The 16,375-nt window shown below is 47.4% G+C and overlaps 1 protein-coding gene across 1 annotated transcript in view; it reads left to right on the forward strand.

Annotated features, from left to right (window-relative positions):
• RGSL1 (regulator of G protein signaling like 1) overlaps positions 1-16,375 on the forward strand; it is a 43,127-nt gene that overhangs the window by 11,545 nt on the left and 15,207 nt on the right. Inside the window, exons 7-15 of the mRNA XM_072127773.1 lie at positions 1,938-2,099; positions 2,259-3,160; positions 4,702-4,764; positions 10,914-11,148; positions 12,072-12,158; positions 13,469-13,598; positions 15,270-15,463; positions 15,731-15,848; positions 16,022-16,121. Of these exons, the coding sequence (XP_071983874.1) occupies positions 1,938-2,099; positions 2,259-3,160; positions 4,702-4,764; positions 10,914-11,148; positions 12,072-12,158; positions 13,469-13,598; positions 15,270-15,463; positions 15,731-15,848; positions 16,022-16,121 (1,991 nt within the window). The remainder of the gene's footprint in view (positions 1-1,937; positions 2,100-2,258; positions 3,161-4,701; positions 4,765-10,913; positions 11,149-12,071; positions 12,159-13,468; positions 13,599-15,269; positions 15,464-15,730; positions 15,849-16,021; positions 16,122-16,375) is intronic.

Below are 16,375 nucleotides of genomic sequence, written 5' to 3' on the forward strand. Positions count from 1 at the left end.
TCCACCAGGTGTCGCTGCTGCGGTGAAGTCCGCCGGAAATTTACCTCCTACATCTCGGTGTATGTGAGTGCTATTTTTGCAACACAAATTCAGCGGCCACGCCCCCCTATTTCTGTCACGTGAAAGCCGGCGCCGATGCGCCACAATCCGATCGCGTGCAAAATCCCGGGCAATTCAGCACAAAACAGAAATATTCAGGAAACCCGGCGAAAAACCGCGATTTGGACCCTTAATAATGCCCCATTGTCACTGCTCTGGAGGCTGGATCTTATGTCTAGCCTGAATGATAATCGTTATTAATACAGGCGGTCCCCTACTTAAGAACACTCGACTTACATACGACCCATAGTTACAAACGGACCTCTGGATATTGGTAATTTATTGTACTTTAGTCCTAGGCTACAATAATCAGCTGTAACAGTTATCAGAGGCGTCTGTAATGAAGCTTTAGTCTTAATATTGATTCTTATGACAACCCAACATTTTTAAAATCCAATTGTCACAGAGACCAAAAAAGTTCTAGCTGGGATTACAATGATAAAATATACAGTTCCGACTTACATACAAACTCAACTTAAGAACAAACCTACAGACCCTATCTTGTATGTAACCCGGGGACTGCCTGTATAAATATTTATAATCTGTCATAAGAATCTGTGGTCTCAGCTTTGAACTACATAACAGCCCCTCCCATTTGCTCTGAGTGAAAGCTTTAAATGGCATTTAGTTAAAAAATGCAGCTGTCACTTATTGTAGATGGAAGGGGCTTTTAAAGGGATTGTCCAGGAATGATTTTTTTTTTTTATAGACGCCTGGGGAAGCTATAAAAAATTGCTTAATCTTTCCTCCTCCGGTTTTCCTGTTCTCCCACTATGCTGCCTGTCATTGCCTACAGAGGCCGGCACTCCAACCCAGACCACTGCCGCAGGCCTGTAACACAATGAAACTAACGAAGTAGTGGCTGTGTGGCAGTGGTCGGGAAGAGAAATCTGTCTTCTTTAAACAAACAGGGGCACAGCCGTGACAGGCAGGTACTGGTGGAGGTAAGCATAAGCTACCCTGGGCGTTAATAAAAAAATAATAATTGTGGACAACCCCTTGAAGCAAAGAGCACAGAAGTGTCAGAATATGATCCTGGTAAAGACACATCAATGGTGCACCGAGAAATGTATTTGCCTGAAGATAAAAATGGAATTTACAAGGACGTGTTTTCTGATCTGTATTGGAACCCCTGACTCATTGGGGGCTTCATATTGTATCTTGTTTTTTTGTATTGTATCTTCTACGTAAAGCACAAAACATCCACTTGAGGATATTCTAGCTTCAACAACTGGGCAATTACAGGCTGTACTATAGTGTCATATAGAAAAAAAGAATGTATTATGTAATTACATGAAACAACCTTTCACATGATGTGTTGTATACAATACAAGCTACAATAGCAAAATCTCTAACAGTCTTACGCACAATGGGGCAAATTTACTTACCCGGTCCTGTCGCAATCCCGCAGTGTCCGACGATGATTCGGGTCTGCCAAGATTCACTAAGCTTGTGCGCCCGAGTTCCTGCATCCGTCGGTTCTACGCTAAGGTCCGCCGGAGATCACCTGCTTCTTCCTGGTGCATGTGAGTGCTGATCTTGCGACACAAATCCTTTTTTAAATTCCACAGTTTGTCCGAATCCGTCGGGTTGTCCGACTGCCCGATGCCCCAAAATCCAATCTCGTGCACCAAAATCCCAGGGGAAAACGGAAATTGTCGGGAAACCCGACGAAAATGCGTCCATCGGACCCTTAGTAAATGAGCCCCACTGTGCCATATCAACAGTCCTGCACACTATTCAGCACCCCAACGCACGTTTCTCATCAGCTTTGTCTTGAGGTCCATTTTGTGGTCCTATTAAGAAGATGATTAGACCTTACATTCTTATTGTTTTAGGAGAGGAGCTCATCAGTTTCTGGCTTATTGTAGAGAAGATTCTAAGTTTGGATGTGCGTAATATTTCTGAACAAGATCTGTACTACTCCCTCATCAGAATATTACGGGTCAATCATCTTTCTTCTGGCTCTGCAGTTCTGGAGACGTGCAGCATCAATGTTGGTGAGCACCTACATGAGTTACATATGTGTCCTTCCATAACTTTGTGTTTGACTTGAGATATTTTGAGATGAAGGCTACAACATAACTTTAACCTCTGGGTAAACATTCCTCCTGCACTGTTCTAGAATGTAATAAATGAACTTTTTTGGTTCCTTACAGAATCGGTTTTGCAGGGACAATCTTGGCAACCTCCCGGAATTCGTTGTGATGTTTTGAGACAAATGCAAGATACGGCTCTCATGAAACTGCATCAATACTGGGTTCCAGCCTTCCTCTCTCATTGTCTGAAAAGACTTCATGAGGGACACAACCTCCATGATCACAGTCAACATAAAATAACACGGAATGAACCACCATCTCCTCAGTCATCTAGTCAGCTACAAGATGAGACAATTATATATTGCAGCAAACTTTCCAAGCAGAAACTATGGCATCAGTTGACCGCTGGCATAGAGGAAACTTTTTCAAAGTCCCCTAGAGAAAACAGAGTTGGGCAATCTCATCCCGAATTCAAGAGTAAGGTCCTGGAGCAAAGCAACCTCATCTCTAATACAACATCTGCTCACCAAGACAAGAAAAACATGAATTCCTTGTATCCTCAGTTTGATTTCCCATTTACCCTTCATTCAGCATATGAGACCCCCATCATAGAGCCATTAACTCAGCTACCGATGGAGACAGTGGAACGTGTAAATGTCTCCGATGACTGGTTACACTGGGTCTTACGGGGAGAAGAGCACGCCGGACGGCCTTTCCATTCATTCTTGGTAGAGAGAGGACATGTAGATGCTGCCCTACTGGTTATCCTGTGGCAGGACCTGGCAGACATCTTGAATGCTTTGCTGAAAGACAGAAGTGTCGAACTGTGCCATGTACTAAGTGATAGATTCTTCCATCATTATATTCTTGGGACAAAGGAGAACTCCAGTATAGGATGTGATAGACTACCCTCCATCACATGCAGGCATCTCCATCCACATACAGTGACACAGCTAAGGGAGCTGCTCCCATTCAGAGAAGCAGCAGCATGTGTCCTTGAAGCACAGTGTCAGATCTGCAAGGTAAAACAATCTACTGGGTGAGTCCAAGGTCCTAGGACAGTGGTGGCAAACCTTTGGCACGGGTGCCAGAGGTGGCACTCAGAGCCATTTCTGTGGACACTCAGGTTCTCACACCAGGACAGAGTTCACCAGGCAAGAACAAATCCACCAAATCTTCCTGTAGTCCCAGGAAACTTAAGAGATGCTGCTCTCAGCACTATTTTAAATGTGGCTGTTTGGAAATGTGGGAAAAGTAAGAAGGTGTGGAAGGGGCTGCATTGTCTTTGAAGGTCATCCTGCTGGGCCCATTCGTCCTCTGGAGAGATGCTACAATGATAGTCTGAATTTTCCCTCCTTCTTTCAACTGTATTGGTGACCTTTCGGGCTGTTACTATTTAAATATGTGGAAGAACAGGCAGCAATAAGTTACTGCTTAAAATTCCATGTTGGCACTTCACGGTAAATAAGTGGATTTTAGTTGTAGTTTGGGCACTCAGTCTCTAAAAGGTTCGCCATCACTGTCCTAGAACATCCCTTAAGCCATTTCAGAAACCTAAAATGACATACATTACATTCCAGGAAGTAATAGTTGAGGGGGCCTAACATGGCCGCCATCTTCATAGCCGCTAAATTGGGTTAAGGGCAAGTTTTTTTTCCATTTGATGTAGCATCAAAGAATTGTCTCTCAAATTGATTGCCATCATCAGATTTGTAATATCTCTTATGGTTCAGAAGTTATTTAGACATTCTCTATGGATTCTCATACAGGCTTATAATCCTAGTATATAAGGTTGGAGAAAGAGATAGGTCCATGGTGATGGTAGAGCCGCCTCTTCTCTTCTTCTGCTGAAGTTTTACCAAGTAATTAGATAAATTCCTCCTCCTTCAGCTCTGTGTTTAGCAACACGGACGACATGTCACGTAGCTGTGCAGCAGAGGGAACATTCCCGGTTGTTGCAACTTCTTGTAATGGTGTCCTGGGACTTTTGGCTTGCGGAAATTTGGTACTGATTCCTAAAGAATGTAACATAATATAGAATACTTAATATTTAAGTAGCGTTTGGGAAGTACATTGAAATGTTTTAACTTTTTTTTTTTTAAATTTACTCCTAACTTTAGAAATTTTCTGAAAATCTAGAACAAACTATGGAATATCTGCTGCGTCTGAACTCGACCCCTTTACCACTGTTATATATAATGGGCACATTTATCTTATGCATGTCTTATGCGTGCTTTATGGTTGTATTTTGCAGACTTTTTGGACGCATTTGGGTATTTGCGCAATTTTTTGTGCCGGAGTAGCAGTTTCCTGGTTTGCGCCTAATTTGTCTTTGTATTTCTCCTGCTTCCAGATGTTTGCACCTTATTTAACCTTATTTGTGGCAAAAAGAGTGCAAATAATTGCGCAAAAACACACCGGTCCAACCATGCGTAGGAAAAGCAATGGTATTTGCATTTGACAAGGAGGCAAAACTACAAAGACAACGGAGGTACAAAAAAGAGGTCAGGGAAGGAAAAATAAGATACATAACCCTCAATAACCCTTTTTTATACTTCTGTAGGGTCTTAGTCCCCTTTATGATCAGTTTCTGGATGAAGAAGACAAAATCTTCCTGCAATATGTGGTAAGAAATCTAGGAACCATAGACATTGGCAACGCCATACCTTTTTCAAAATCAATTCTCTGAGTGATGTGACACATTGCAGTGGTGTATAAGAACTCTGCTGGGCCCCAATGGAAAATCCGTACCAAGCCCCTTTTAGCCGGTGCCCCAGATAAGCAGGACACTCGTCTCGCGGACATCTCCCCCTAATCTCATCACTATCTGTGTCCTCAGGATGTAGATAGGGATGAGTTCTGTAGTAGGGAACAGAGCCATCAGCTTCACTCTCCACTACAGGGAGCAGAAGATGCTCACGCCATCACACAGTAGTGTGGAAGCAGGAGGACATTACTGGGGGCAATGTGAGGACATTACTGGGGGCTGTGTGGGGGACATTATTGGGGGCTGTGTGAGGACGTTACTGGGGGCTGTGTGGGGACATTATTGGGGGCTGTGTGAGGACGTTACTGGGGGCTGTGTGAGGCCATTACTGGGGGCTGTGTGGGGGACATTACTGGGGGCTGTGTGGGGGACATTACTGGGGGCTGTGTGAGGACGTTACTGGGGGCTGTGAGGACATTACTGGGGGCTGTGAGGACATTACTGGGGGCTGTGTGAGGCCATTACTGGGGGCTGTGTGAGGACATTACTGGGGGCTGTGTGGGGGACATTATTGGGGGCTGTGTGAGGACGTTACTGGGGGCTGTGAGGACATTACTGGGGGCTGTGAGGACATTACTGGGGGCTGTGTGAGGCCATTACTGGGGGCTGTGTGAGGACATTACTGGGGGCTGCGATGAGGACATTACTGGGGGCTGTGTGAGGACATTACTGGGGGTTGTGTGAGGACATTACTGGGGGCTGTGTGAGGCCATTACTGGGGGCTGTGTGAGGACATTACTGGGGGCTGTGTGAGGACATTACTGGGGGCTTTGTGAGGACATTACTGGGGGGCTGTGTGAGAACATTAATGGGGGGCTGTGTGAGAACATTACTGGGGGGCTGTGTGGGGGACATTACTGGGGGCTGTGTGGACATTACTGGGAGGCTGTGTGGACATTACTGGGGGCTGTGTCGGGACATTACTGGGGGCTGTGTGAGAACATTACTGGGGGCTGTGTGAGGACATTACTGGGGGCTGTGTGAGGCCATTACTGGGGGCTGTGTGAGGACATTACTGGGGGCTGTGTGAGGCCATTACTGGGGGCTGTGTGAGGACATTACTGGGGGCTGTGTGAGGACATTACTGGGGGCTGTGTGAGGCCATTACTGGGGGGCTGTGTGAGGACATTACTGGGGGCTGTATGAGAACATTACTGGGGGGCTGTGTGAGAACATTACTGGGGGGCTGTGTGGAGGACATTACTGGGGGCTGTGTGAGAACATTACTGGGGGGCTGTGTGAGGACATTACTGGGGGGCTGTGTGGACATTACTGGGAGGCTGTGTGGATATTACTGGGAGGCTGTGTGGACATTACTGGGGGCTGTGTGGGGACATTACTGGTGGCTGTGTGAGGACATTACTGGGGGCTGTGTGAGGAAATTACTGGGGGCTGTGTGAGAACATTACTGGGGGCTGTGTGAGAACATTACTGGGGAGCTGTGTGGGGGGCATTACTGGGGGCTGTTTGGGGGACATTACTGGGGGCTGTGTGAGGACATTACTGGGGGCTGTGTGGGGGGCATTACTGGGGTTGTGAGGACATTACTGGGGGCTGTGTGAGAACATTACTGGGGGCTGTGTGAGAACATTACTGGGGAGCTGTGTGAGGACATTACTGGGGGCTGTGTGGGGGACATTACTGGGGGCTGTGTGAGGACATTACTGGGGGCTGTGTGGGGGGCATTACTGGGGTTGTGAGGACATTACTGGGGGCTGTGTGGGGGACATTACTGGGGGCTGTGTGGGGGACATTACTGGGGGCTGTGTGAGAACATTACTGGGGGCTGTGTGAGAACATTACTGGGGGGCTGTGTGAGGACATTGCAAGGGGCTGTGGGGGACATTACTGGGGGCTGTGTGAGGACATTACTGGGGGCTGTGGGGGGCATAACTGGGGTTGTGAGGACATTACTGGGGGCTGTGTGAGGACATTTTTGGGGGCTGTGAGGACATTACTGGGGGCTGTGTGAGGACATTATTGGGGGTTGTGAGGACATTACTGGGGGCTGTGTGGGGACATTACTGGGGGCTGTGTGAGGACATTATAGGGGCTGTGTGAGGACATTACTGGGGGCTGTGTGAGAACATTACTGGGGAGCTGTGTGGAGGACATTACTGGGGGCTGTGTGGGGGACATTACTGGGGGCTGTGTGAGGACATTACTGGGGGCTGTGTGGGGGGCGTTACTGGGGTTGTGAGGACATTACTGGGGGCTGTGTGAGGACATTACTGGGGGCTGTGTGGGGGACATTACTGGGGGCTGTGTGGGGGACATTACTGGGGGCTGTGTGGGGGACATTACTGGGGGCTGTGTGAGAACATTACTGGGGGCTGTGTGGGGGACATTATTGGGGGCTGTGTGAGGACATTACTGGGGGGCTATGTGAAGAAATTACAAGGGGCTGTGGGGGACATTACTGGGGGCTGTGTGAGGACATTACTGGGGGCTGTGGGGGACATTACTGGGGGCTGTGTGAGGACATTACTGGGGGCTGTGTGGGGGGCATTACTGGGGTTGTGAGGACATTACTGGGGGCTGTGTGAGGACATTATTGGGGGCTGTGAGGACATTACTGGGGGCTGTGTGAGGACATTATTGGGGGTTGTGAGGACATTACTGGGGGCTGTGTGAGGACATTATTGGGGGCTGTGAGGACATTACTGGTGGCTGTGTGAGGACATTACTGGGGGCTGTGTGAGGACATTACTGGGGGCTGTGTGAGGACATTATTGGGGGTTGTGAGGACATTACTAGGGCCTGTGTGAGGACATTAATGGGGGCAGTGTGGGGGACATTACTTGGGGCTGTGTGAGGACATTACTGGGGGCTGTGTGAGGACATTAATGGGGCCTGTGTGAGGACATTACTGGGGGTTGTGTGAGGCCATTACTGGGGGCTGTGTGGAGGACATAACTGGGGGCTGTGTGGAGGCCATTATTGGAGGCTGTGTGGAGGACATTACTGGGGGCTGTGTGGGGGACATTACTGGGGGCTGTGTGGAGGACATTACTGGGGGCTGTGAGGACATTACTGGGGGCTGTGTGGAGGACATTACTGGGGGCTGTGTGGAGGACATTACTGGGGGCTGTGAGGACATTACTGGGGGCTGTGTGGAGGACATTACTGGGGGCTGTGTGAGGACATTACTGGGGGGATGTGTGAGGACATTACTGGGGGCTGTGTGAGGACATTACTGGGGGCTGTGTGAGGACATTACTGAGGGGATGTGTGAGGACATTACTGGGGGCTGTGAGGACATTACTGGGGGCTGTGTGAGGACATTACTGGGGGCTGTGAGGACATTACTGGGGGCTGTGAGGACATTACTGGGGGGATGTGTGAGGACATTACTGGGGGGATGTGTGAGGACATTTCTGGGGGGCTGTGTGGGGGACATTACTGGGGGCTGTGTGGGGACATAACAGGGGGGCTGTATAAGAACATTACTGGGGGGCTGTGTGGACATTACTGGGAGGCTGTGTGGACATTACTGGGAGGCTGTGTGGACATTACTTGGGGCTGTGTGGCTACATTACTGGGGACTGTGTGAGGACATTATAGGGGCTGTGTGAGGACATTACTGGGGGCTGTGTGAGAACATTACTGGGGGATCTGTGTGGAGGACATTACTGGGGGCTGTGTGGGGGACATTATTGGGGGCTGTGTGAGGACATTACTGGGGGCTGTGTGGGGGGCATAACTGGGGTTTTGAGGACATTACTGGGGGCTGTGTGGGGGACATTACTGGGGGCTGTGTGGAGGACATTACTGGGGGCTGGGTGGGGCACATTACTGGGGGCTGTGTGGGGGACATTACTGGGGGCTGTGTGAGAACATTACTGGGGGGGCTGTGTGAGGACATTACAAGGGGCTGTGTGAGGACATTACTGGGGGCTGTGGGGGACATTACTGGGGGCTGTGTGAGGACATTACTGGGGGCTGTGTGGGGGGCATTACTGGGGTTGTGAGGACATTACTGGGGGCTCTGTGAGGACATTATTGGGGGCTGTGAGGACATTACTGGGGGTTGTGTGAGGCCATTACTGGGGGCTGTGTGGAAGACATTACTGGGGGCTGTGTGGAGGCCATTACTGGGGTTGTGAGGCCATTACTGGGGGCTGTGTGGAGGACATTACTGGGGGCTGTGAGGACATTACTGGGGGCTGTGTGGAGGACATTACTGGGGGCTGTGTGGAGGACATTACTGGGGGCTGTGAGGACATTACAGGGGGCTGTGTAGAGGACATTACTGGGGGCTGTGTGAGGACATTACTGGGGGGATGTGTGAGGACATTACTGGGGGCTGTGTGGAGGACATTACTGGGGGCTGTGTGAGGACGTTACTGGGGGGATGTGTGAGGATTTTACTGGGGGCTGTGTGAGGACATTACTGGGGGCTGTGTGAGAACATTACTGGGGGCTGTGTGGAGGACATTACTGGGGGCTGTGTGGGGGACATTACTGGGGGCTGTGTGAGGACATTACTGGGGGCTGTGTGGGGGGCATTACTGGGGTTGTGAGGACATTACTGGGGGCTGTGAGGACATTACTAGGGGCTGTGTGAGGACATTACTGGGGGCTGTGTGAGGACATTACTGGGGGGCTGTGTGAGGACATTACTGGGGGGCTGTGTGAGGACATTACTGGGGGGATGTGTGGGGGACATTACTGGGGGCTATGTGGGGGACATTACTGGGGGCTGTGAGGACATTACTGGGGGCTGTGGAGGACATTACCGGGGGCTGTGTGAGAACATTACTGGGGGGCTGTGTGGAGGACATTACTGGGGGCTGTGTGGGGGACATTACTGGGGTCTGTGTGAGGACATTACTGGGGGCTGTGTGGGGGGCATTACTGGGGTTGTGAGGACATTACTGGGGGCTGTGAGGACATTACTAGGGGCTGTGTGAGGACATTACTGGGGGCTGTGTGAGGACATTACTGGGGGGCTGTGTGAGGACATTACTGGGGGGCTGTGTGAGGACATTACTGGGGGGATGTGTGGGGGACATTACTGGGGGCTATGTGGGGGACATTACTGGGGGCTGTGAGGACATTACTGGGGGCTGTGGAGGACATTACTGGGGGGCTGTGTGAGGACATTACTGGAGGACTGTGTGAGAACATTACTGGGGGGCTGTGGAGGACATTACTGGGGGCTGTGTGAGGACATTACTGGAGGACTGTGTGAGAACATTACTGGGGGGCTGTGAGGACATTACTGGGGGCTGTGTGGGGGACATTACTGGGGGCTGTGAGGACATTACTGGGGGCTGTGGAGGACATTACTGGGGGGCTGTGTGAGGACATTACTGGGGGCTGTGAGGACATTACTGGGGGATGTGTGAGGACATTACTGGGACTGTGTGGGAGACACTACTGGGGGAATGTCTGTAGGGATGGCTCGTGGCTGAATCTGAGACATGGTGATGCCGGGCCTAATGCAGAAGATAGAGGACATTTACAGTCTCCTGTGTTTCTGTAGCTGTATATAAGTACAGTTGTTATTGGCACAACTAAATGTGAGGAGAATTTATACAGGAGTGGGGATTACTGAAAGTGTGACATACATGCATTGGGGCCCTGGATTGTTTACCACCCTAACAACACCCGTGACTGGGCTCTTTTATTGTCCTGTAAGGCTCCGGTGTGACGAGCCATTCTACACTCCTGCAATTTATATTCAGAACAATATACAGATTTTGTCCTTGTTATCCCTCTGTTATTCTTCCTGTAAATGTGGATGTTTTCAACAGGTTGGTAAAACCCGGGCCTATACAATATATTTTGGTTTGTATAGTTTGGCCACCAAAAGATTGAAGAGACCCCCTACTCATAACACCCTAGAAGGAATAACATGATGCAGAGTTATAAGAAATTGTTATTTCATGATTAATTCAATGTTTTATTGAATCAGACATCATGATGATGAGGAGGACAGATTCTCACCTGTTTTACAGTAAACGCCAAATAATGATTTCTACATTTGAATATGTAAATTACAGGCAGACAATGCTACAGATGACATGCAAAGCCAACCAGCAACCAGTGAATCTCCCGAAAACACGAGAGCGCGGGCTGCGCACAGGCAACAAGCAACAATGATGTTGGCCCAAGCCTGTGCCCATGGCGGAGAGGTGGAGGGACAAGATAAGATGTTGGCATCGCTTCTGGCTGAGGATCTACCATGTGGGTCATCCATCCAGCCCCTCGGTTATCCTTCACCAGTGCACAGGGAAGGTAACAGCTCATACACTAAGATAATTAGCCACATACAATGGCGGAAATGCAGACCCCCTTTAGTTATAGGGTCCCCTATTGTCTCCTGTCGGGGTGAAGTCTAACAGATGAGCAGCCTGGTATCATATCTGACTCTACTGACGTGTCTGTAATAGGAAATGATTGCATTCTCCTTAAAATTACAATACTGGAGCAGCTTTTAATGATCTGCTCCTCAGTTATTCCTCCTGGCAAGTTACTAATAAATCAGGATCTCCAGGCTGGGATTGTGACCCTGCACATTCTGGTACTGGCAGCATTGATTGGAAGCTATCAGCCTATGTAGGGACACATCCCAAAAAGATAAAGCCCAGTTGCCAATTTATCTATAGTTCTAGCAGAGTCTCTGATCTTTGCATTAAAGGGAATTACAATACAAAACAGGTTGTGCAGTCATAGCTTGCTGTATGCGATATAGGCAGCAGCAGGACTTTGAAAAATAGAATTCTATTCCAGGATTGTAGCTCTACCAAGTGCACTGGGGCCCTGGGCAGCTCCCTAAAATGGACATCTGCTATAAAATTTCCGTCACAAAAATGATAATAACAGAAGACTACTGAATTTGTTAAAATATCCATTGATTTCAGTTGATTTTTAATGGCTTGTGTTAGTGTCCGCTCGCTCTACTTCCATGTTGCTTCCATTATTTCAATTTTCTGTTTAAATAATGTAAACCTAAAGGAAGTGGTGAGAACAGACACAAACGGAAACCATGTCTTCAATGGGCAATTAAACGCATCCATTAGCCCTCCGTTATTATAATTTTTGTGACAGGAGTCAATAGTAAAGGTCCAAACACAGGTGTGGACTTGGCCTAAGCAGTGATATTCTACGGATATTCTCCATGCGATCATTTACTTGTATGTACCATGTGTTCTCTGCAGATTACTCTAAGATGTCCTTCGATGAGCTGGCCTGGCGGAACCCAAAACTGGCCATCGAGATGCTGAGCAAGAACTTTTGGAGCAACAGTAAGATCAGAATCCAGAGAAAGTCCAATATATCCAGCAGATACTTTCCCTTCTCAGTGTAATATGTGCAGCCTGCCACTTGATGGCGATGTTACACTGATTTCGACATTAAAAAACAAGCAAACATTTTTAAAAGGTCTTTTATCATGAAACAATAAGATAAAACATTATTTTGGGTATTCGATAAAGTAGTTTATTTATTTAATACTTTCTAATCATTATAATAACAAATAAATGGTACTGGCAATAGGGCCTGAAAGGGGGTAAATGATGCTGTGGTTCACTGGTTTAAAATTTGTGGGACATCAACAACCAGGACTGAAAGGATAAGCTGTTCTGGAGTGTCACTTCTATCAGAACCTGGAGGCAGGAAAAATCCAGAATAAGAAGAATAAGAAGGCTCCGTCCCCTGTATAACAATGATGGCAGAATACTGAAGCTCAAGTAAATGTGAGCAGAGCTGCAGTTCTCTGGTTTGGCCACTATACAGGGAATGGAGACATTGGGGCACACTTACTTACCTGTCCTGACGCGTTCCCTGAAAGTTCATTGTCCAACCAATATCCTGCATGTTTCGCTTTCCCTCTCAGGTGCGCCGGAGGTCACCTTCTTGCGACAAAATTTGAAAGTTAAATCCCGCACTCAGTCCGAATCAGTCAGATCGTCTGACGACACGCCCCCTGATTTCTGTCACATGAAAGAAGCACAGCTGCGCCAAAATCCGATCACGTGCATCCGCGGACCCTTAGTACATAAGCTCCATTAGATTCTGGCTCCTCGGGCTTAGGCACTCAGTTGATCAGTGCGGTTCCAGGATGTCAAACCCCCATGAATCTGATGACATCCGGTTATTGGACCAGAGAACTCCTCTTACTTCATATGCAATGTAGGTAAGATACGATATGATACGATGCGTCAGATAATCTTATGGATATAGAATTATGGGGCTTGTTTACTAAGGGTCCTGAGGCCGCATTTCTGTTGAGTTTTCTGACTTTTTGGGGATCGCGCCGCTGGGACAGGGATTTAAAAGGGGATTTTGTTGCGTGCAATCAGATTTTGGCACCCGCTTTCATGCGATACAAATCGCGATACAAAACTTCAAAATTGTGTCGCAAGCCAAGCACTTACATGCACCGGGAAGAAGAAGGTGAACTCCGGCAGACCTGAGCAGGGAAGAGACCTTTGCAGGATATTGGGCGCACGATCTTAGTTAATCGCGGCAGCTGTGCATTCTCGTCGGGGAACGCACCTCGGGAAACGTGCATGGACGGGTAAGTAAATGTGCCCCTATATCTTTTATATCTTAGGACATTCCATCTCTACCGAAAATCCACAGAGTGACATTTCTGAAAGAAGATATTTGCACCGGAGTTTGATAAACCCACAGCGGATTCGGAAGGGGAGCGTCATATTGAACAAACCATTGACCCGGCCGCGGTAATGGATCGTCCTGTATCATATTATATTTTTATTGAAGTATTTTCCAAAGCAGCTTGTGGATAATTCCTGATCCTTTCAGTTAATGGATGAATATGGACATGTATGTTCACTGCTGAAGTTACAGCTTTAAAGGGGTTGTCCGAGTTCTGAGAAAAAACTAAGGGAGGCTGGAAGGGCGCTGCTTAAAAAAATAAAGTCCTACTTACCTTCCGGTGCCCTCCGGTATCCAGCGCTGCTGTCGCTCTGGTCCGGGCGCCATGTAAACAAACATGGCCGCCGGAGCATCGCTGGACCCGACAACCTTCTGGCCCGCATTCACAATGCTGTGAATAGGGACGGGTAGGCGTGGCTGGCCACGGCAGGATACCGGAGGGCACCGGAAGGTAAGTAGGACTTTATTTTTTTAAGCAGCGCCCTTCCGGACTCCCTTAGTTTTTTTTTCAGGACTCTCAGACAACCCCTTTAATAGTTTCACGTATTCAATGACGATGAAATATTCTGATATATATTCTATGGGGGTCAATTATCTTATTTCCCCTTTCTCTGCGCTCATTTTGTGCCCGCTGTGAGGTTATTTTTTGCACCAAATTTTAAAGAAGGCGCAATTTGTTGCGCAAATCATACGCAATTATTTGCATCCATATAGGCGCAATAGTATAGTAAATTGGGTGAAAATATCTGTAAGGAGGCGCAATATATTGACAAATAGGGCGCAAAAACACAGGGCGAATTGAGGCGTAACATTAAAAAAAAAAAGCACAAAATAAGTGCAAAACAGCCATTATGCAGCAAAAGGTGCAAAAACACCAACGGAAGGAAAAGATAAATGACCCCCAATGACTGTGGCAAAACAGCCCTGTTCTCCCATGTAAGATAAGTCTCTTCTTCAGTCTCCACTCTCCTCCCAGTTGGCTCTTTCTGACAAGCACCCAGTGTCACCCTGTGATACCGCCTCCTGCTGGCAGAACTTATACTGCACATTGCCACAGTAGGCAACATGTTATAGAGCAGGAGAAGCTGAGAGGACTGTACATAGTGCGGCACATTTACTAAGGCCCTTGAGGCAGTTTTCTGTCAGACTTTGCACAAATTTTATGTGCAAACTGCACTTGTATTCGACAAGTGGCTGTGCCCCATATGTGTCTCAGCGACCCTTTTATGGCACAGCTGCGCTATACCCGGTGCAACACATATTTCGTACGTTTTGGTGCATGCACCACATTTATCATGCAAAATCCTACAATAATTTGTCACACGCCCCATGTTAAAGGTGCATCAAAATATATGGTCGGAGCAGAGCAGGGGGCACCAAATTCATGAAGAACATGCCCCAAAATTCATGAATCTGGCGCATCCTGCACACTACATAGACAACTGCATTGTGCCCCAGTGTCTTATCGGCATTTTTATAGAGCAGAAGTAACTGAACAGATTATATATAGTGTCCGACCTGCAGGCAGCATGTTATAGAGCAGGAGTAGCTGAAAAGATTGTACATAGTGGCCTATGAGCAGGCAACATGTTATAGAGCAGGAGGAGCTGAGAAGATTGTACATAGTGTCCTATCTTCAGGCATTACGTTATAGAGCAGGAGGAGCTGAATAGATTACACATAACTTACTATCTATGTATCTATATGAAACCAATGCACACTTCCTTTGGATCTAGATCCCTGTATGAGGTACTACATCACCCAGTACACTTGGAGTTTTTCCGCCAATACCTGAAAATGAAACATTCGGAGGAGCCCCTGGTTTTCTGGCTGATGGTGAAGAAGATGGGTAACATACAGAATCTGAAGCAACAAAGATTCTTCATCAAAAAGATTGTACAGCGTTTCTTCCATTCACAAAGGAGAGCAGGTACATATATAAGTAGTCATACATTATCCTCATATTCCTTATATGGCTATAATGTATATGTACAATCACTGTCACCCACATAGCTGGCACATAGGCTGAGCATGCATGTGTTCTCTGTGGTGCAATGGAAACGCTCCCAGACTTCTGTATCAGCAGCTTATCTCTCTACAATGAATATGGGCTACTTGAAAGTTTAACAATAAACCTAAAGAAGCTTCCACCTAAATGTCGTACATAAACCTGATCCCCCTTTCGTCCCCCGCACAGAGCATTTGCTGCAGTGTAAGGCTGTCATCATACAACAGATCCCTACCATGACACTAGTATCTTCAAGTATCCTCGTGTCGGCTCAGACCTCTGTCTACAAAAGCATGGATGAGAAATGGTAAGTGAATTGTGGACATATTTCTACATTATTCATACACATTTATTCAAATATTCTTGAATTTCACCCCACAAATCTGTCACCCTCATAGCAATGACATTTGCATGGTGTAGGATGAATGTATCTACCTGAATGTATTACTTATAAAGTGTATTAATACACCCATTCCATAGGTTTAAGGGATATCAAGATACATTCCCAGAAGCCGCAGACGATTCCATCGTTCTCAAGGCTCCAAAGAAAAGAAGACGTCAATATATCACCAACAAGGTGGTCAGTGACTCTGCAGTGTAAATTGTATACAGGGAATAACTACCATAGTGGCAGATGGTTACCAGATATTGGACTTCCATTGCCACCACTAGAGGGAGCTCACTACATGGACAACCTCCATTAAGTTCAGTGTACAGAATTCTATACAGTTTTATTTGTAGTTACGAAAATTTGAATGAAGGCAGGAAATATTGGCCTCGACAAGGTAAATGATTAAAAAATTAAATGATGAAAGTTAGACTGCTACACACAAA

This window comes from Engystomops pustulosus, chromosome 10 (genome assembly GCF_040894005.1).
Source record: "Engystomops pustulosus chromosome 10, aEngPut4.maternal, whole genome shotgun sequence".
Lineage (NCBI taxonomy): Eukaryota > Metazoa > Chordata > Amphibia > Anura > Leptodactylidae > Engystomops > Engystomops pustulosus.